At 43.0% G+C, this 21078-nt stretch overlaps 2 protein-coding genes across 3 annotated transcripts; one reads left to right on the forward strand and one right to left on the reverse strand.

Moving 5' to 3' along the window:
- The first annotated feature begins 11806 nt into the window (after positions 1-11806).
- On the forward strand, positions 11807-15289 carry LOC311109172 (thymidylate synthase-like). The gene is made up of 7 exons (XM_084152006.1): positions 11807-12110; positions 12313-12386; positions 12822-12996; positions 13100-13201; positions 13294-13469; positions 13574-13645; positions 13949-15289. Exons 1-7 carry the CDS (start codon positions 11888-11890, stop codon positions 14084-14086), a joined length of 960 nt encoding a protein of 319 aa, XP_084008132.1. The 5' UTR covers positions 11807-11887; the 3' UTR covers positions 14087-15289.
- Positions 15290-15349: 60 nt separating this feature from the next.
- enosf1 (enolase superfamily member 1) lies at positions 15350-20437 on the reverse strand. Of its 2 annotated transcripts, none has more exons than XM_084152004.1 (15): positions 20179-20437; positions 19923-20025; positions 19494-19609; positions 19295-19381; positions 18930-18956; positions 18349-18421; positions 18163-18201; positions 17872-17954; positions 17057-17179; positions 16831-16965; positions 16494-16535; positions 16246-16375; positions 15955-16054; positions 15701-15782; positions 15350-15600 (listed from the first exon to the last, which is right to left on the reverse strand). In XM_084152004.1, the coding sequence occupies exons 1-15, from the start codon at positions 20257-20259 to the stop codon at positions 15508-15510; spliced, it is 1314 nt and encodes a 437-aa protein (XP_084008130.1). In that variant the 5' UTR covers positions 20260-20437; the 3' UTR covers positions 15350-15507. The 2 variants fall into 2 exon arrangements, with proteins under 2 accessions (XP_084008130.1, XP_084008131.1); XM_084152005.1 differs by having other exon boundaries at positions 16246-16348; positions 20179-20335.
- Positions 20438-21078: the final 641 nt, after the last annotated feature.

Raw genomic sequence — 21078 nt, forward strand, 5'->3', positions numbered from 1 at the left:
GTGGCCAGAGTTGATATGAGGCTCATTCCGGTTTCTCTGGCAGTGTTCAGAGTCCGGACTCCAGGGATGATATACAGTACCTGGTTGGCTCTGGAGGGTTTTCAGAGTGTGAATTGGATGACAGCCCATGGCAGTCTAAAGCCCCCGCTTTGGATTCGTAAGGGAGAGTGAACCATTGGTGGTTAATGCGCCTTTGATGGAGTTGTGTCGTAGGGCAGCAGATCACCTGGGGGTGGATTGGCCATCTTCTCCCCTGTAGCGGAGTTCCTCCAGGTTTGGGGGAAGGTATTTACCTCCTGTCCCTGCAGCGGTGAAGCGTTGCTTACCCCTGTTTAAAGATTTTGCGGATGAGCTCAAGGCAACCTGGGATTCCCCTCATTCAGCCAAGCTGGTGCTACCAGGTTTTGGCGGGTTCATGAATGTAAAGGGTATGGCGGAGTCGGGGCTCGTTTGCACACCACCGATGGATGGAAATCTGGTGAGTTACTTAGCTCCAGAGGCTAACAAAGGGCTAATCTTAGCACGATCCTTTAGAATAAACAGTGCCGGTTCTTGGTGGATCAGCTGGACAAAGTGTACAAGGTTGAGGATGTGGCGGCCCGGTTGTTGAACGTGGTCACAATACTTCAGATGTATCATATCGATTTGCTTTAGGAGCAACGTGGGTGCGGCTCTACTTTCCAGGGGGGTTCCTGGGCACCCACAGAGGGAGAATGCACCCCTCTGTGGGTGCCCAGATATGGGACCGGTTCGGCAGGGCCAACGTAGATCTTTATGCATGGACCCTGCTCTATGCGTTTCCTCCGGTGGAGAGGGTCCGTGGAGGCCACCATGGAGAGGGTCCGTCAAGAAGGACTGTTGTTGATTCTGATGGCTCCCCATTGGCCCAGACAACCCTGGTTCCCGGGGATCATTCACCTGTTGGGCGGGGACCCGTGGAGGGTTCTGTGTCATTGGGATCTATTGTCCCAGGTGCATGGGAGAGTTTGGCACCCACAACCGCAGACATGGGTTGTGGTGGATTTGGCCCCTGAAAGGTTGAATTTGACGGTGAGGGATTTACCCTCGCCGAGAGGGTTGTATACATATAAGTGGCGCGCGTTTGAGGGTTGGTGTCAGATTAAAGGAGTTTCTCCTTTTCAAAGCTCTTTGGTGGACATTTTGATGATTTTGCAAGAGCTTTTTGAGCAGGGCCTTTCTTTTTCCACATTGAAGGTTTATATGGCAGCCATCTCTATGTGTCTTTCTAAGCAGCGTCTTTCTCATTGGATTGTGGATCTCCCTGGCATATGACAGCAAAGGACAAGGGTTGCCTAGCAGTGTGTGTGCTCACTCCACTAGGGGTCTGGCGGCATCTTGGGCATTGTTCAGGGCCATGACAATTAGTGATATCTGTGCTACAGCAAGTTGGGGTTCCCAACATACAGTGGGGGAAAAAATTATTTAGTCAGCCACCAATTGTGCAAGTTCTCCCACTTAAAAAGATGAGAGAGGCCTGTAATTTTCATCATAGGTACATGTCAACTATGACAGACAAATTGAGAATTTTTTTTCCAGAAAATCACATTGTAGGATTTTTAATGAATTTATTTGCAAATTATGGTGGAAAATAAGTATTTGGTCACCTACAAACAAGAAGATTTCTGGCTCTCACAGACCTGTAAGGCTCCTCTGTCCTCCACTCATTACCTGTATTAATGGCACCTGTTTGAACTTGTTATCAGTATAAAAGACAACTGTCCACAACCTCAAACAGTCACACTCCAAACTCCACTATGGCCAAGACCAAAGAGCTGTCAAAGGACACCAGAAACAAAATTGTAGACCTGCACCAGGCTGGGAAGACTGAATCTGCAATAGGTAAGCAGCTTGGTTTGAAGAAATCAACTGTGGGAGCAATTATTAGGAAATGGAAGACATACAAGACCACTGATAATCTCCCTCGATCTGGGGCTCCACGCAAGATCTCACCCCGTGGGGTCAAAATGATCACAAGAACGGTGAGCAAAAATCCCAGAACCACACGGGGGGACCTAGTGAATGACCTGCAGAGAGCTGGGACCAAAGTAACAAAGCCTACCATCATTAACACACTACACCGCCAAGGACTCAAATCCTGCAGTGCCAGACGTGTCCCCCTGCTTAAGCCAGTACATGTCCAGGCCCGTCTGAAGTTTGCTAGAGTGCATTTGGATGATCCAGAAGAGGATTGGGAGAATGTCATATGGTCAGATGAAACCAAAATAGAACTTTTTGGTAAAAACTCAACTCGTCGTGTTTGGAGGACAAAGAATGCTGAGTTGCATCCAAAGAACACCATATCTACTGTGAAGCATGGGGGTGGAAACATCATGCTTTGGGGCTGTTTTTCTGCAAAGGGACCAGGACGACTGATCGTGTAAAGGAAAGAATGAATGGGGCCATGTATCGTGAGATTTTGAGTGAAAACCTCCTTCCATCAGCAAGGGCATTGAAGATGAAACGTGACTGGGTCTTTCAGCATGACAATGATCCCAAACACACCGCCCGGGCAACGAAGGAGTGGCTTCGTAAGAAGCATTTCAAGGTCCTGGAGTGGCCTAGCCAGTCTCCAGATCTCAACCCCATAGAAAATCTTTGGAGGGAGTTGAAAGTCCGTGTTGCCCAGCGACAGCCCCAAAACATCACTGCTCTAGAGGAGATCTGCATGGAGGAATGGGCCAAAATACCAGCAACAGTGTGTGAACACCTTGTAAAGACTTACAGAAAACGTTTGACCTGTGTCATTGCCAACAAAGGGTATATAACAAAGTATTGAGAAACTTTTGTTATTGACCAAATACTTATTTTCCACCATAATTAGCAAATACATTCATTAAAAATCCTACAATGTGATTTTCTGGAGAAAAAAAATCTCATTTTGTCTGTCATAGTTGACGTGTACCTATGATGAAAATTACAGGCCTCTCTCATATTTTTAAGTGGGAGAACTTGCACAATTGGTGGCTGACTAAATAAATTTTTTCCCCACTGTACCTTTGTGAGGTTTTATCGCTTGGATGTAACTGCTGTCATAGTGTTCTTAATGGTGGGTCCGGGTGTTAGGCAGCACGCAGGTAGCACATTTATCCGGGTTACCCACAGATCCCTGTGGGTTTTAGCCTTGAGCTACCATGGTTGCGCGCGAGTACACAGTTTCCAGATTAATGTAGGTTTCCTGTGGGTTTGAGCCTCAGGCTGCCGTGGTTCAACGACTCTGGAGCACGTGTGTGCACTTTAACAAGTCATGTCAGGTGTTTTGTTGTTTTTGACTTGCGGTTACTTGTATGAGTTCTGACTTTTCAGGCTCGCAAGATAAGTATTGTTCTTGGAAGTGTGGGGTCTATGGATTTGGGCTGCAGTGGCATTGTGTCAGTGCGCATAGCCTAGTTGCAGCAGGTTCTGGTCCCCTATATGGGGCTCTGACAGTTCAGCCTTCATGAGGCTCTGACAGTTCAGGCTTCTCGGGTATTAGGGAAAAAGGTGGCTTTTGTAACCCCTTTTTGGAGAAGGTGGAACCTTTTTATGCTTGGGCTGCCCTGGGCCTCCTAGTTTGGTACCTCTGAGCTGGCTTGGGGCGTGATTGTATGTCCCCATAGTATGTTATACCGAGAGACTGACTTAAAGGGAACGTACAGAGATAGTTTCACTAGGACACTTAGCCTGTGGAGAAAGGACTCTCTGGATTCCTATGGAAAAGATAAACAGACTGTTATTGTTGTTTTTGTGAATGCCTGGAAAATGTAGTCACTAGTCAGCTGTGCAGGTAAGGTGCTGATGATGGCAGGTTAATAGGATCTAGGCTGACTGCTGAGTACTGTTATACAAATAGAACAATCCTTGGGTAATGCGAACACCTCACTCTCAAGCGCACGCCACTACCAAGTCTGCTGCTTCTGTTTTGGAGGATGATGTTCTCTCATCTGAGTTTTTGTAATTCATCCTATAGCATGTTCCCATGTTTCCCCAGTAGTGTTGCTCTCTGATCGGTTTGTGGTATGTACAGTGGCTTGTGAAAGTATTCACCCCCTTTTTTCCTATTTTGTTGCCTTACAACCTAGAATTAAAATAGATTTTTTAGGGGTTTGTATCATTTCATTTACACAACATGCCTACCACTTTGAAGATGCAAAACATATGTTTTATTGTGTATCAAACAAGAAATAAGACAAAAAAACTGAAAACTTGAGCGTGCATAACTATTCACCCCCCCCCCCCAAAAGTCAATACTTTGTAGAGCCACCTTTTGCAGCAATTACAGCTGCAAGTCTCTTGGGGTATGTCTCTATAAGCTTGGCACATCTAGCCACTGGGATTTTTGCCCATTCTTCAAGGCAAAACTGCTCCAGGTCCTTCAAGTTGGATGGGTTCCCCTGGTGTACAGCAATCTTTAAGTCATACCACAGATTCTCAATTGGATTGAGGTCTGGGCTTTGACTAGGCTATTCCAAGACATTTAAATGTTTCCCCTTAAACCACTCGAGTGTTGCTTTAGCAGTATGCTTAAGGTCATTGTCCTGCTGGAAGGTAAACCTCCGTCCCAGTCTCAAATCTCTGGAAGACTTAAACGGGTTTCCCTCAAAAGTTTCCCTGTATTTAGCGCCATCCATCATTCCTTCAATTCTGACAAGTTTCCCAGTCCCTGCCGATGAAAAACATCCCCACAGCATGATGCTGCCACCACCATGCTTCACTGTGGGGATGGTGTTCTCGGGGTGATGAGAGGTGTTGGGTTTGCGCCAGACATAGCGTTTTCCTTGATGGCCAAAAAGCTCAATTTTAGTCTCATCTGACCAGAGTACCTTCTTCCATATGTTTGGGGAGTCTCCAACATGCCTGTTTACTTATTTTTTTCTTTAAGCAACGGCTTTTTTCTGGCCACTCTTCCGTAAAGCCCAGCTCTGTGGAGTGTACGGCTTAAAGTGGTCTTATGGACAGATACTCCAATCTCCGCTGTGGAGCTTTGCAGCTCCTTCAGGGTTATCTTTGGTCTCTTTGTTGCCTCTCTGATTAATGCCCTCCTTGCCTGGTCCGTGAGTTTTGGTGGGCGGCCCTCTCTTGGCAGGTTTGTTGTGGTGCCATATTCTTTCAATTTTTTAATAATGGATTTAATGGTGCTCCATGGGATGTTCAACATTTCTTATATTATTTTTTATAACCCAACCCTGATGTGTACTTATCCACAACTTTGTCCCTAACCTGTTTGGAGAGCTCCTTGGTCTTCATGGTGCCCCTTGCTTGGTGGTGCCCCTTGCTTAGTGGTGTTGCAGTCTCTGGGGCCTTTCAGAACAGGTGTATATATACTGAGATCATGTCACAGATCATGTGACACTTAGATTGCACACAGGTGGACTTTATATAACTAATTATGTTACTTCTGGAGGTAATTGGTTGCACCAGATCTTATTTAGGGTCTTCATAGCAACGGGGGTGAATACATATGCATGCACCAACTTTACGTTATGAATTTTTTTGAATTTTTTGAAACAAATTATTTATTTCATTTCACTTCACCAATTTGGACTATTTTGTGTATGTCCATTACATGAAATCCAAATAAAAATCCATTTAAATTACAGGTTGTAATGCAACATAATAGGAAAAACGCTGAGGGGGATGAATACTTTTGCAAGGCACGGATTATATGTAGGCTTCTATGAAGGATACCTGTTTTTTGTATTGGCAACAACTGATGACTGATATTGCACTAAGAGAATGGCTGTGTGGTGTGTTTTGTCACGTGTTTTGCTATTGTCGTCTTTTTTTCTATGGATGATATTTAGCTGCGACAGAAATACAGAATATTGTCAGTGGGAGGAAAAAAAAAATTCATTTAGCATTGAGTTACTTTGTAGTTTGCCATCCACTATTCAGTAACTTCATTTGCATTCATAGTGGAGAGTCTAGACAGATTATTTATTTTGTGGACATTAATTATTTTCTATCAAAACCCATCCCTAAAATGTGAATGATAAACATCATGGTCTATCTACTGTAGCTATTTATTGTCCCCATCAATTGGCATCTTTTACAAATCATAGGCCTATTTTCATGACTCGTCTGAATGCTTGCAATATGACACCCCCTTGTGGCAGAAGACAGAAATACTAATACGTCACCTGTGGTGTCTATTCAAATCCTCTCATCTGTGAAGATCAGACAAGATCAAGCATTCTAAACGAATTAATGACTTCCAGGAAGGTTACATAAGATATCATCACTCTAAAGCCCAATTTAGAGTCCACAGCCGCAGATCTGCGATAGTCCGGGGGCCCATTGTGACATACCTAAGGGCAAGTCAAGAGAGCACGTTTTTCTGTTTTTCCTGTAGTAAGATATTCATGTTTCAGAGGTGCACCTGTGAACCAATGAATATGAGAGCCCCGCTGATTCTCCCCCTCTACATGTCATCCCTTGGGGTCCTGCATTGTACCCTGACCCCTCTCCTACCTGACTGAGTGTGGATGTTCTCCAGGGTGAGTCCTCTTTTGAATGTACTATACTACATTCAACTTTCATCACCATTATCCAGTGTTGTGCTCGAGACCACCTAAAGCGAGACCGATTCAAGACCAAGACCGGAGCAAGTCGAGACCGAGTCAAGACCGAGACCGGGAGGGGGACATGGGGTCAGAGAATTTGAAATCACCACCATAATAAGAGTTCAAAATGTCCAGCATTTCTGTGTTCATATTTCAGAACAACATGTGGATTCTTTAGACATTCAGAATAGTGAAAAAATGCATGCTGAGGGAAAATAGAGCCACTATACAAATTATTACTAACCCAAACACAGTGGGGAACAATGGGCCTTCTATACCTTCAGAGAAGGGCTAAGGATTTATAAAATAATGATTATAATCATATAAAAAGAATGATAATTACATTATTATTTTCAATGATCTGATTTAATCTCTTCAGTTTTTGTTGGAAAGGAAAGGGTTAACACTGAAGAAGAAAAAAATATCCAATCAGGATTTTTCTTTGCTGGTCTCTGGGGTGATAAATCTAGCTAGCTAAGTCAGCCATTGGCTAGGCCATCAGAAGCTAGATAAAGACATCGCCATTCAACTGTATCAAGGCAAAATTTTGGAGTGACAGTGGAATCAACCAATCCCATTTTGACTTAATGAGTGGGACCGTTTTTACAAAAAAAACTTATGGAAACTTCTGCCTTCTTGAAGGCCAACAGCGAGCAGTAGTTTTCCCATGGTCTACCTAGCTAGCTAGCCTTTGTTGTCGGCTAGTTTGCAGCGGCTGCAGCAGGTGTTATCAATGAGGATGTTGTTGCATATTTGTTAACTTCTTCCTTTTCAAGAATAACTTTCAACAAGAAGTTATGTTTCAAATTATCATCATCTGGTGAGTGGAACTGTGTTTTTTATTGCAGCATGTTTGCTGTTGTTAGCCATTTCTTTGAAAATAACTTGTGTGTGAAACATTGTTGCATTTAACGTGGAACTGACAGCATTTTAGCAACATGAAATCGTATTATAATCTGTTCATATACACCCTCAGGAAGGATATGACCCTTAAAAAAAAAAAATCTGACAAGTGACCACTTAGATGGTCATTTTCACGTTTTCATAAATTCTTAGAATGTTTGGGAATTACGTATACTAAGGCATTTGTGAAAACTCTATAGCAATATAGAGTGGGAAAGCAGCCATGCATTTGGACAATTAATAGACACGGCAGTAAATAAAACCGAATAAAAACATCTGTCTTTTCCAGGACTACACATACCGGTGCACTATAGCCAATCAGAGCTACAGTAGACCTTTATACAAACAAGCCATTTGCCACACGGGCCTGCCATCATTAACTTTGAACTGGACTGTGTGTTTACAGGCAGTTTCAACAGCTCTACTTTAGATCATTAGAATGCATTCGCCAAAGCAAAGGTAGGCTCTCTTCCTCAGTTATGCACATCAACTACAACAAGATCAACAACTAATGCTAGCCAGAGCAAGATGAGCTAAAATCTAACGAAGGAACATTAGATAAACCCTCTCATACGTTTTCAGCTAGTTTGCCGTCAAAATTGCACTGATAAACAATGGGGAATTGTAGCCTCCTCTTCCTTCTGCAGCTTGCCTGCCCATGCATGCTTGTCCCAACCAAGCACCCAAGCTAACTGGCTTAAGTTGGCTAGCATGCTAGCTAGCTACTTCCAGACACAAATGAGAGAACACCTCAGATGTGATTTACAACCGGATAGCAATATTTTTTGGATTACCAATAAATGTATTGGTGAATTTAATTAATCATGCATTGAACTGCATCCATCTATTCTGCCAACAATGCCTTAGTGTACGTCATGGAATGTTGAGTCAAAAAGAAGCTATTTTTAAAACCTCTTATAATGTTGGTTTTGTAGCATAAACTGGGCATTTGATATTGTTGACTGACATTATGATTGTCTGTTTGTTTCATATCTGCAAAGTAGTTAAAACGCTGTCAGTTCCATTTTACTTTGTGTGCTAAACGTGAAATGTTTTTTGCAATGGGAAGTAATAGTTGTACATTTCGATTGGGAAATGCTTAATGGTTGTGTTTTTGTATTCTTATGATTGGGACCTACTGGCTTATTATATCCGAGTTTATGGACTGCTTATCCTTTAACATCATGCTGTGTGTGACGTCTGTCTTTCCATCGGCCCTATGTAGTGGTGTAGTGGTGCCTGGAGAAGTGGGTATACAATAATTTTGCCAAAAAGTCCCCAAACAGCCCGCCCAGCGAAGGAAAGGCACCCTGTGTGAAAAATCCTATGTTTTCCTATGTTTTTTTTATGAGTTCTCCTATAGATTTTTCAGATTTTCACACTCAAATGTTTTTTTATATAGGAAAATACACTAATTTGATGGTCTAAGTCCACTACAATGCTTAAACCACATCAATCTAATTGGGTGTGCTTGTCAGGGCCTGGCTCCCCAGTGGGTGGGCCTCTGTCCACCCAGGCCCATCCATGTCTACGCCCCTGATGCAAACAGCACATGATGACAATTGCGCATCACAAATAGCCTACTAACTAACACTTCGGACTAAACTTTTTCAATACCTGGTTTGCATACCCATTGTTGCCTTAGTTAGCATTTACTGGTAGATATCATCAATTGAAACATCTTTCTTACCCTACCGCCTACCGATGTCATTCTTCTGTGAGCTGCTCCATGCCAAAACAAGTTGATAGCTGCACACTCTTGCTGCCTGCAGATGATATTCCGCTGAAACTAGGCTATGTGTGCGGCGCGCATGTGAATATATTTCACGTGCTTTGCGATTGTGTAGGCTACTTTGTGCATGATTTCTCTATTGTACTACATCATTGATAAGTCGTATACCTCCACTACACTATTTTGATACGCATCAGTAGGGATTAAGAAGTGAGCATAAGCAATGGCAACTGAAAAAAAAGTGGGTATAAGGTTTTGTTGGGATCTATTTTCTTATAATTAGATGTGATGCCTAGCTTAGAAAGAATACATTAATGATTAAACATAATAGGTTTGTGCTGTACTGATATAGATTGTTTAACATAACAAGCTGTGATTAATGTGAGGAACCGTTAGGGGGTAGGCTGAGACAGACTTGTGACACACACACACACACACACTGCCTCTTTGTTAAACTGCTCAAGGACATGTGTACTGCTACAATGAAGAAGAACAAACTATGTCTGAGGTTGCTGACTCGAGAAAATGTTGTAAAGATAACAACTAATGCCCGGCAACAGTGAAGCGCTCAAGGGCAAAGTCAGATTTTTCACCTTCGGCTCGGGTATTCAAACCAGTGACCTTTTCGTTACTGGCCCAACGCTCTAACCGCTAGGCTACCTGCCGCCCTATGTTTATTCATGATTTACTTTGAATAAATAAATAATAAATGTATACTAATAATTATAATAATAATAAATAATAGCTAGGGTACCTGTAGCTCCATGTTTATTCATGATTCATTTATGATTTTTCTTAATTAATTATGGCATTATCAGGATTAATTTAGAAGTGTTCAGAAGCATTTTACCATTCAGTTAGTATTTCGATTTGATCTCAAATCCAAAATGCTTGAGTATAGAGACAAATTGTAAATGAGAATACCCTCAAATAAAAGGTGACATTCTGTACTGTCACGTCATATAAAACATTTGATCTCAAATCCAAAATCCTCGCGTATAGAGACACATTTATGCTTCATTGTCCAAAAACATATGGAGGGATTGTATAGAAACTAAGAATGTATTGGCTGTCAGAGACAATAGCCATTCGATACAATGAATTTGATCATTATCAGATATCAGGAAAATATATTATACATATTATATCATGTAATGTTGAGATTTGTAGATCTACATGCTATAGATGTCTTGTTTCATCATTGTCATACCTCTGGTTAAGTTGTTCTGTGTGCTGTATCCCCTTCCAAATACACAGTCATTCCCTAGCTGGAGCTGGGTCTGTGCAGCTGGAGCTGTGGAGACTCTCGGCAGGCAGGCAGGCATCAGAATGTTGCCAGCTGTAGAAGCTGTGTGAGTCCTGTCAGGACACTTTGGTGAACGGTAAATATTGATGATCATTATGGATTGATTAGCTCTTGTTTAATAAAGGAGATCATGTTTTTGTCCCGTCCTAGTGGAATACAGGGATCAGTTTACACATTGTCTCTTGGGGATTCCCATGAAATGGGGTTCTGGACTGTGTTTGAACCATGCCTGTGTAACGCAGTTGGATTCGTAACCTCATTCCCCAGCTTGAAATGTCTGCATTTGCGAATCACTAGCTTTTCTGTAGTGTAATTGGCTGAACACTGGGTGTCTCAGGGGCAGTTTCTTGGATGGACCATTCGTTTTGATATTTTATGTACCATTTTGTAAACTATAAGCTATTTTTACCGTGATGGAATTATTTAAAAAAATATATGTGGCCTACAGGCTGCTTACATGTTTGATCAATGATTTACTTTTCAATTTGACTTTATTAAAATGTGATTGTGAACATATTGCATTCCATGAATTCGTATTTCTGTTCATAAATCATTGTTTTCTGATAAGTGAAGTGCACAAAACTTGCTCCAAAAAATAGGATTTCAGAGCAGCCACAGACGAAGGGGTAACCCAGACACGTCACAGGGTCTATAAAACAGAAGCATCCATTTAGAACGTTTTCTCCCTAACAAATATGGAAAGAGAGGAAGTACAGTCGCGGATAGTGGGAGAGGCTGGAACTAAGTGAAACTCGGCCGAAACTCTGCTCATTTTCTCATCGATCGAACATCTGAAGAAAAAAAAAGATGTTCCCAAAACTACAATCTGTTACGAACAAAGTCCACTAAGTTTTATAGACGCTTTGCCGAAGTGTTTATTTTTATTTTTTATTGCGTTATTTAGGAGTGCAAGGTCGATTTGAGTTTGTGCACACGCGCACTTCACATAGGAGTTGTTCCCTAGCGGAAATATGCAAATACATGCTACAACGCGCCAATAAGATCTCGCTAGCTCGTGCTTGGCTTTGCCCACCTCCTTGCTTGTTCTGCCCACTATGCTTCATTTGCTCCCGCTGTAAACGACAGAGATTACATATCTTGGATTAGTTATAAATATCTTTAGCAAAGCATTTCGAGGGAAATAGAGAGGCGGAGATTAAAGTGTGCGCGTTTTTCCCAATCTCCCATTGGTCCAGGTCTAAGACCAGGAAATGCTCTTGCCCCCATCTTTTACTTGATTGGACATATCTTCTATATAGGCGTGTCTTCAACTGCTACCAAAATAAACCGGGAAATTCAACGTTTGACAGACAAGAGAGAAGTCAACACAGGACCTGCCGCTGCATCAATTATTTTGGTATGTTTGTTAGCTAGTTAACTGACAAAATGCCTTCTACATCTGAAATGCACACATCTGCACCTTGTAACAACGAAGAGCCAAAGAAAGCAGACAGTCAGGTCGGACAAAGTTCGTTCTCCCTCTTCTGTGATGAACGGGGGTATCTGAATCAATGTGAATACATTCTGCAACACGGCCACCGAAAGGGAGACCGAACAGGAACGGGGGTCATCTCTGTTTTCGGCTCACAAGCGAGATACAACCTCAGGGGTAAGTCGCTGAACTTAATTTTCTGTATGTTCTGTAAGTTGTGCATGCGTTGAAAGTCAATGCACGACCGAAACCGACATCTAGTTTTTCGCCATCCGGGAATTGCATGCAACAACAAAACACTGACTAGTTACCTCTGGCATTGGACCTCTGTTCAAATGACTGACGGTAGTTAGCTATTTCTCGTTGTTTATCATTCCAGATCAGTTTCCTTTGCTGACGACGAAACGGGTTTTCTGGAAAGGAATTCTCGAAGAACTACTGTGGTTTATCAAAGTAAGAATAAAGCCATGTCCTCTGAAATAATGCACACTATTGTTGTAAGCTACAGACAACAATAACACCTGCTTGCACACTTGCAGACCATCTCCACTAGATCAGTGGTTCACAAACTGTCGGGGGTCGGCAGTCTGGCTTTCAATTTACTCTTGAAAGTTGTAATAGTATAATGCACAAGGTGCAATTTCTCTACACACCATGACAAAATGTGTATAATTGCAAGAAATAAGCTTTAAACCTACAAAATGATATCCTCCAACAAGAGGAGTGTGAACGGTGTGTCATGAACAGTGCTTGTGCCCATAGAAATAAGCATGGGGTGCCAATGCTGGAAGGGGGGGCCTGAGTGAAAAAGTTTGGGGACCCCTGCACTAGATGGCGCTCCATACCCATACATGGGGCGGGTCTTGGTTCTGTGTGTGTTTGCTGTAGGGCTCAACAAATGCCAAGGAGCTCTCAGAGAAAGGGGTGAAGATTTGGGATGCAAACGGGTCCCGACAGTTCCTGGACAAGATGGGGTTCACAGACCGGGATGAGGGAGACTTGGGACCAGTGTATGGTTTCCAGTGGAGGCACTATGGTGCGGAATACAGCAATATGCACGCAGGTACGCCACACCCTGACGTGGTATTGTAGGATTATGTTATGAGTGTTTCAATCCTACAAATTTAACTAGTGCTTAATTATCATGGATAATACTTCCCTTATAGATTACACTGGACAAGGTGTGGACCAACTACAGAAAGTTATTGACACAATCAAGACCAATCCAGAAGACAGGAGAATCATCATGTGTGCGTGGAACCCCAAAGGTATCTGACAGGCGTATGATTTCAGTGTGTATACACTTAACAGTCAATGTTGGTTTGTATTGATCACACACCTGTGCCTGTGTTGTTCCCAGACCTGCCCCATATGGCGCTGCCCCCCTGCCATGCCCTGTGCCAGTTCTACGTAATTGACGGGGAGCTGTCGTGCCAGCTGTACCAGCGCTCGGGGGACATGGGCCTGGGAGTGCCATTCAACATCGCCAGCTATGCCCTCCTCACCTACATGATCGCCCACATCACAGGACTTGAGGTGGGGCAGACACCAGTTGAAATTCCCTACTCGCTAACACCCTCCCTGTCTATAATAAAAGTGTAGTAAAATAAGGTATTTCATTCCTGCCTTTCTCCCTCCAGCCTGGTGACTTGGTGCACACTCTGGGAGACGCTCACGTCTACATCAACCATGTCGAACCCCTCAGAGTGCAGGTAGGTTCATGACAGACACAGCAACTGAGATATACACACTGCAGTGACGGGTGTGTAAGGCTATGGCCACAGACTCATAAAAACAAATACGCATTCATCATTGCCTGTATTTGTCCATCAAAAGTTCAACTATTTTCGGACTAGTTGCAAAATGCACAAAGGCCTGCATATTGTGCGTTTGACGGACAGTCGTCCATTATCCGTCAACGGATTACTCCCATTGCAAAACCATTGGCTCAATCCATAATTTTCTGACATAAAATGTCCGGCCGCGGCCTAAACGTGATGACTCTTCCCTTACAGCTCCAGAGAGAGATTCGGCCCTTCCCCAAGCTGAAGATCCTCCGGACGGTGGAGAAAATAGATGACTTCCGTGCAGACGACTTTAAGATCGTTGACTACAATCCCCACCCCACCATCAAAATGCAGATGGCAGTTTAAATGGGCTTCAATTAACTACACTGAACAAAAATAAACGCAACATGCAACAATTTCAAAGATTTTACTGAGAAGCATAGTTCATGTAAGGAAATCGGTCAATTGAAAAAAATTCATTAGGCCATAATCTATGGATTTCACATGATTGGGAATACAGATATGCATCTATTGGTCACAGATACCTTTTAAACAAAAAAAGTAGGGGTGTAGCTCAACCACCCTTTATTTGCCTCATGCAGCGCGACACACCTCCTTCGCATTGAGTTAATCAGGCTGTTAATTGTGGCCTGTGGAATGTTGTCCCATTCTTCAATGGCTGTTCGAAGTTGCTGGATATTGGCGGGAACTGGAACAGTCGTACATGTCGATCCAGAGCATCCCAAACATGCTCAATGGGAGACGTCAGAGTATGCAAGCCATGGAAGTACTGGGACATTTCAGCTTCCAGGAATTGTGTACAGATCCTTGCGACATGGGGCCATGCATCATCATGCTGAAACATGAGGTAATGGCGGCGGGTGAATGGCATGTCAATGGCCTCAGGATCAGCTGTCCAGGTGGCTGGTCTCAGATGATCCCGCAGGTGAAGAAGCCAGATGTGGAGATCCTGGGCTGGAGTGGTTACACGTGGTCTGCGGCTGTGAGGCCACTTGGACATACTAACAAATTCTCTAAAATGAAGGAGGTGGCTTATGGTAGAGAAATGTACATTCAATTCTCTGGCAACAGCTCTGGTGGACGTTCCTGCAGTCAGCATGCCAATTGCACGCTCCCTCAACTTGACATCTGTGGCATTGTTGTGACAACTACACATTTTAGTGGCCGTTTGTGCACAGCACAAGGTGCACCTGTGTAATGATCAAGCTGTTTAATCAGCTTCTTGATATGCCACACCTGTCAGGTGGATGGATTATCTTGGCAAAGGAGAAATGCGCAGTAAAAAGGATGTAAACATTTGTGGACAAAATGAGAAAAAGCTTTGTACGTATGGAACATTTCTGGTATCTTTTATTTCAGCTCATGAAACATGGGACCAACACTTTACATGTTGCGTTTTATATTTCTGTTCAGTGTAATATCTGGGTGGAGGTTGTCCTTTTTGATTGAAATATTCAGTGTCTACCCGTTGCCTTTTTAGATTCAATTATGTGTATTTTATGGTTGTTCGTATCACAGGAATTTTGTAAATAAAGAATGTATACATTTAGTTAAAGCTTGATTATTGGCACAAACATTAGTAACATCCCTTTTAGAAAAATACAAAAGTGAAATCATTATTTTTAATCTTATTTTGTGCAATGATAACCAAATATAGGCATTTTTCAATGGTTACTTAAGAAAATAATCTTGTCTGGCAACTTTCTGTGCTTAGTTGAAAAATCAACTTTTCAACTGCCCCGGCTTCCTCCACTACACCGTACTCGTCACTGGCCCTGGAGCTTCTTCCACACTTGCCCCTGAGGGTACTGGTGTCTCTGCACTGACGACTGCAACATCTCACAGGAGTAGCCTGGATCCTGATGGAACAATGACCAACAGAAACCATGGGCAAGACTTAAAGATCCACAGCATTTCAATTAATGACCACAACACCAGATCATTATGATTAAAACGTACCTTGGGAGGCATGTAGTGGGCGTTCTGTATCACAACAGGACTTTTGAAGTGCTCATGGAGGTGGTCCACAAATTCACACATCCTGAGAATGATGAACAGATTTTATTTCAGCACCTGACCCCAGGTCAAATAATAATTACAGTTATAACCAAATGAAATTGAAATAATTATGGGGGTCATGGTTATATTGTATATTATGTCATTGTAGATTGAATGGTTTTGAATGATGGGCTGGGATGTCCATGTCCACTCACCGGTTGTCAAGACTGGCAGACACAGAGATGTAGTCAAAGAGAATCAGGTGCTGAACCAGCTCACACAGTCCAACACCTCCAGCATGAGGACACACAGGCACTGGGGAAATAGATTCAAAGATAAACATATAGCACGGGCACAGACACACAGCTGGGCCCGTATTCATCAAGCGTCTGCTGATCTAGGATCAAGTCCCCCCGTCCATACAATCTTATCTACAAGGCAAAACTGATCCTAGATTAGCACTCCTATTCTGAGATGCTTTATGAATATGACCCCTGATGTCTTACCCTTGAACTTGTGGGCCATGAGCAGCACGGCTAGGTTCTCGTTGACACTGCCAAGTCTACAGCTATCAATCTGGACAAACTGCAATGCTGACGCCTGGAGGAACTGCTTGAACATCACTCTATTATGGCACTGGAGTGGCCACAAGAACAATTTTCATCGCATATTAGTTAAACTGACTAAATACTGATAGCGCTAGTGTAAAACACTGAACAACACAATGAGTCAGAGTAACACAGTCAGTCCTAACCTGTTCTCCTGTGGCCACTCCAATGCCAAGCGGAGCCAAGGCCTGCAATGGGAGAACAGAAATGTGAAACTTAAGCAGAAACAAGCATAAAGGCTTGGAGAATAACCTTGTATACTGAATCCATGACTCTTTCTCAATGTGTCCTTCTGCAATTTCTCACATCCCATCTCCTTGCCTCCTTCTCAAAACCCATTGGAGAAGAAGGTCCAAGGGGAGGGACCTTGGACCTTCTCTAATAAAGTTGAAAAGGAGGCGAGGAAATAGAATGTGAGGAATCACAGAAAGACAAAACGAGAAAGAGCCCATGCCTCAGATCCTTCCCTCTCTCCCTCATCACCTTGGAGATGGCAGCATGCCCCAGGATATCGTCAGGGGAGGTGGGCTCTTCGATCCACAGGGGTTTGTACTCAGCCAGCCTGGTCACCCAGGTTATGGCCTCACCTACGTCCCACCTTTGGTTGGCATCAATCATCTGAAACAGAGAAGACAGTTGGCTGCAGAATGAATTGATCAAATCCTGCGCATGAGGAGGTTTACTGCATCCAATGGCATTACAGATTTACCAGTGTGTTGTTGGGTCCAATCATCTGCCGTATGAGACTGCACCGGCGAATGTCATCCTCTAGGTCAGCCCCCACCTTCACTTTGAACTTGGTCCATCCATCATTTAGTGCATCGGTGCACAGCTATAGTAAGATACAGAGAGATATACAGACTGACATACAGTGGGGTCCGAAATTATTGACACCCCAAGACATGCTAACCTCTCACCATTACCAATAACGGGAGGTTAGCGTGTCTTGGAGGTATGCTATTTCACCCTCTAACTTTCTCATGATTCATTCAGGATTATATGTAATCATGGTAGCATCCACATTAATGTAGAAGTGTTTAGAAACATTCTCTTCTTATTTAAAATAAAAGTGACTCCAAAATGACAATACATTATTTACCATTCATTTCTATTGGGCAAAAGATAATCTGAAACAACAGAAACGAACTGCTAATGCATCCAACACGTTTATAGAGTCACAAGCTTGATGTAGTCATTGCATGCTAGGAATTTGCGACCAAATAGTAAACTTTGGACTCCTTTATTCATAAGAATCTTTAGGGGTGACCCCTACCTTTTTGAGAACAAAAAAGTATTACTTATTAAACTCTTTCCCCCCCTTTTTTTTGTTGCATACAATATAGCTCAGTATTTGAATTATTTATTTTATACAGTAATTATTGCTCATCTTTATTAAGGGTGTCAATCATTTAGGACACCACAGGAGATACTGTTTCCCTATGGGTCCTGGTAAAACGTAGTGCCCTACATAGGGACTAGGGTGCCATTTGGTACTCGGACCAATGCATGTGTATGAGAGGAGACCTGTTTCAGCAGCTGGTCGGAGTATCCTAGCCAGGCACAGGAGGTGGTATAGGCAGGATAACCCTCCTTCAGCATCTGGTCCACTGAGAGGTCATACATTCACGTCAATACAATTTATATTCCAATAAAGTATTTCAATAGAGGAAGATACATTTTTATAATTGCATACAGAGTATATTATGAGATCGTAAGCACTTCATACGTCTATGTGTTCATGGAGAAGCAATTACATCCACTAAACGCCACTTATCAAAGCCATTAAAGTCTCCCAGGCCCTTTAAGTGTGCCTACCTCTCTGCTGCTTCCCTGTCTGAGCTTTCACAAGTATGTCTGAGAGAGAGAGAGAGAGAACAGATCAAAGATAATAGCTATTGGTTTTTGTAGACTACCTTGTGAACCTGTCAAACCAAGAGCGCAGATGGCCATTTCAGGCTAATAGAGGAACACATACTATGGACAGTGTTCAGTAAGACTTACCAAGGGCCTCCTGTTCAGTAAGGGCATCAGTGATATATCTGAAGTCAATGCATGAGATGAGCTTTCTGGGGTCCTGAGGCAAGAACACAAGCATGTACAGGCACGAGACATATAGTACTTCATCCTAAAATGTGTCTAATTACAGCACATTGCCCAAAGGCTAATTTGATCCTCCATTATGGAGGTATGGTGTAAGATGATGTACATATTACATTGTGTCATTCCGAACTTTATCCGGAACTTTATTCCAACATCGCACAAAATGGAATATGACGTTGCGGATAAAATTCGGAATGACAATTTCATTTGTACAACATCTAAAGACCTGCATCACTATACTGAGAGCGTTTCCGTTTCTAACAGGATGTATTTGGAGCTTTTGTTCATGTTTTGTTCGAGCCCCCATACCGCAGAACGAGGATGTCAATCGCTGGTTTGGGTAAGTTTCTCTGTCTTGACACTTCTAGAACACGCCATTTACATCCAAAATACAGATTTGATTGTCAAAAGTAAACTTCTCCTTTAAGTTTGCAGCTTTACTCAAGAGTAGAGTTAAAAAGCTCTCCATATCAGCAACTTACCATGTCAACAAGCAGCTTCCACAGTGGCTGTTGACAAAAGGAGAACAACAGTCATTTCAGCAGTATCTCGACATATGAAATGTCTTGCTGGATTGCTTGGCATGCCTGGTCCACTAACATCCATAGCGTCGCTGTCTGATAAAAACTATAATTATAATTATAATAAAATAAAGCTATTTTGAATACATTTTCCCATGATATGTTCAGAGTACATTGAGGGGTTACTGCTTTTAATAAATGTAAAAAATAAAACGAGTTATGAGGTCCAGACAGCAACGATAGGTGAGGAGGCAATGTGGGCTCTGGTCAAAACTAGTGCACTATATTGGGGACAGGGTTCCATTTGGGAGGCAGATATGTCTTACCTTGCCCTCGGATCGTGCCCAGAGGTCCCATACTGCATTCAGGACCGCCGCAGTGGCCAACTGAATGACTCCTTTCTCTGGTCCAATCTGGCACAAGACAGGGGGAAAATAGCTGCTTACACACATCTTTCAGTGAAGGTTAGTTGCTCAGTTTGGATTGATTAGGGTAGTTTGTGTTGGAGTGGCTGTGTGCACTCACCCATCGCATCTGCCCATCGCTGGTGAGGAGACGGTAAAATCCACGGAAGTCACTCACAATCTCCTCTAGAGATTTCCCCACAACTAGGGCTGACAGGGCTTCCACAGCACACACAACTGCACATTTTAAAGGGACACAAGTTACTCATTTGAGAACAGTACACAGTATTATCCTCAGACTGGCAAATAGGTTCACATGGGGACAACTAGCATATAATGCATAATCATTTAGCGATCTGGAGAAAAAAAATCAAGTCAGCCTGCATATGTTCTGGTTGCACCTATGCATACAAAGCCAGACTGTATTGTGTTTACACATTACCACAAGATGTCGCTGTGAATAACATGTATTTAGGCTACTAAACAAATCCCACCAACTACAATACTAAAAAATACATACAAATGGTGAAGGTTGGATCAAGAATATTACCAATTTCTGTGCCTCTGCCCACAGTAAAAGTCAACCCATATCCTGGCATTCCTTGATCAGTTTCGATGACAACATAGGCGACGGAGTAGTCCGGGTCGGTGTGCTGAAAGAAGCAAAATGTATGTTTGCAATGTGCAATATTTTCCTATTTGATCCATAGGTAGGAGAAAAGGTGACATGAATAAAGCAAGTGCTGCAGCAATAACTTTTGTCTGCAACTTCTGCAAGAAAGCATTCATTGCATTGGTGCACGTACCATTGCGTCTGAACCATGTTGCTCCAAAGACGTTGGAAATCTGACATCGCTGACCGTCAACCTTATAATTTTTTGAGGCATTTTGCTCAAACTTTTTGACAGGGAAGTAGCCCACTAGTGTACTATCGCATGCTCAACAGGGAGTCCCGCCCACTGCGACCTGCGATTGGTTGAAATGCCTTTTTGCGTAGGAAAAATGTGATTCTCACATGACTTTATGCAATCATAGTGGCTACAACCGGTTGAACCGGGTTAGAGGGGAGAATAAAAATGTGCAGTTCTTGAGGGCGGTCCTTCCTGGCGCCGTCTCCATTCTCCAAGGGCCGTGAGCCCCGCCCCGCCCCGCCCCTTCCCTCTACTCGCGACGTAAAAACAACATGGTAGTGGTAACAGACGGAGCTGGTTCCCATTTGAAACGACAGGCTGTGGTCTATCTTGGTTTAGTTCTAAACATCTTTGCTTTTAACGAACCGAGCCGTGCTAGGCAGAATATTGTGAAAAGGGTATTCAATTAACTTCTACAAATAGCAAATAAATAACCAGGGTGCAAAGGCGGTGGTTGAAGGTGGAGGAAAAACGATGTCTAACAGACAGCTGTAGGATAAGGAGACGTATACTTGGATGGCGGAGGAGGAATGGAAGGAAAAAGAGAGGCAGAGGAGGTCTAAGAGAGAGAGGGAGGAAGATTGTGAGCTTGAGTCGGGAAAAATTGCGGGGAAAAGGGAGAAGGTTTGATAGGAAATGTAAGCAAAGTGAGCTGACGACAGGGGGAGAAATGGAAGTGAATGAGGGTGAAGTATCGGAGGTGGTAGATGTCGTGAAGTTCTCGGAGCCAGAGGCTTGCACACAGGGTCAGGATAAAGATGAGTCTGTGACAGTAGGAGTGAAGTTTGTGGAAAA

The sequence above is a fragment of the Coregonus lavaretus genome (genome assembly GCF_964263955.1).
Source record: "Coregonus lavaretus genome assembly, chromosome: 34".
NCBI lineage: Eukaryota > Metazoa > Chordata > Actinopteri > Salmoniformes > Salmonidae > Coregonus > Coregonus lavaretus.

Excerpts from the sequence above, each read along its gene's own strand:
- LOC311109172 (XM_084152006.1), top strand. The coding sequence starts at position 11,888 with ATGCCTTCTACATCTGAAATGCACACATCTGCACCTTGTAACAACGAA. Across the intron at positions 12,111-12,312 it reads AGCGAGATACAACCTCAGGG|ATCAGTTTCCTTTGCTGACG; the intron begins GTAAGTCGCTGA and ends TTATCATTCCAG. Across the intron at positions 13,646-13,948 it reads TCGAACCCCTCAGAGTGCAG|CTCCAGAGAGAGATTCGGCC; the intron begins GTAGGTTCATGA and ends CTTCCCTTACAG.
- enosf1 (XM_084152004.1), bottom strand. The coding sequence starts at position 20,259 with ATGCCTCAAAAAATTATAAGGTTGACGGTCAGCGATGTCAGATTTCCA. Across the intron at positions 17,955-18,162 it reads GACAGGGAAGCAGCAGAGAG|TGGACCAGATGCTGAAGGAG; the intron begins GTAGGCACACTT and ends ATGACCTCTCAG. Across the intron at positions 17,180-17,871 it reads CCGACCAGCTGCTGAAACAG|CTGTGCACCGATGCACTAAA; the intron begins GTCTCCTCTCAT and ends ATCTTACTATAG.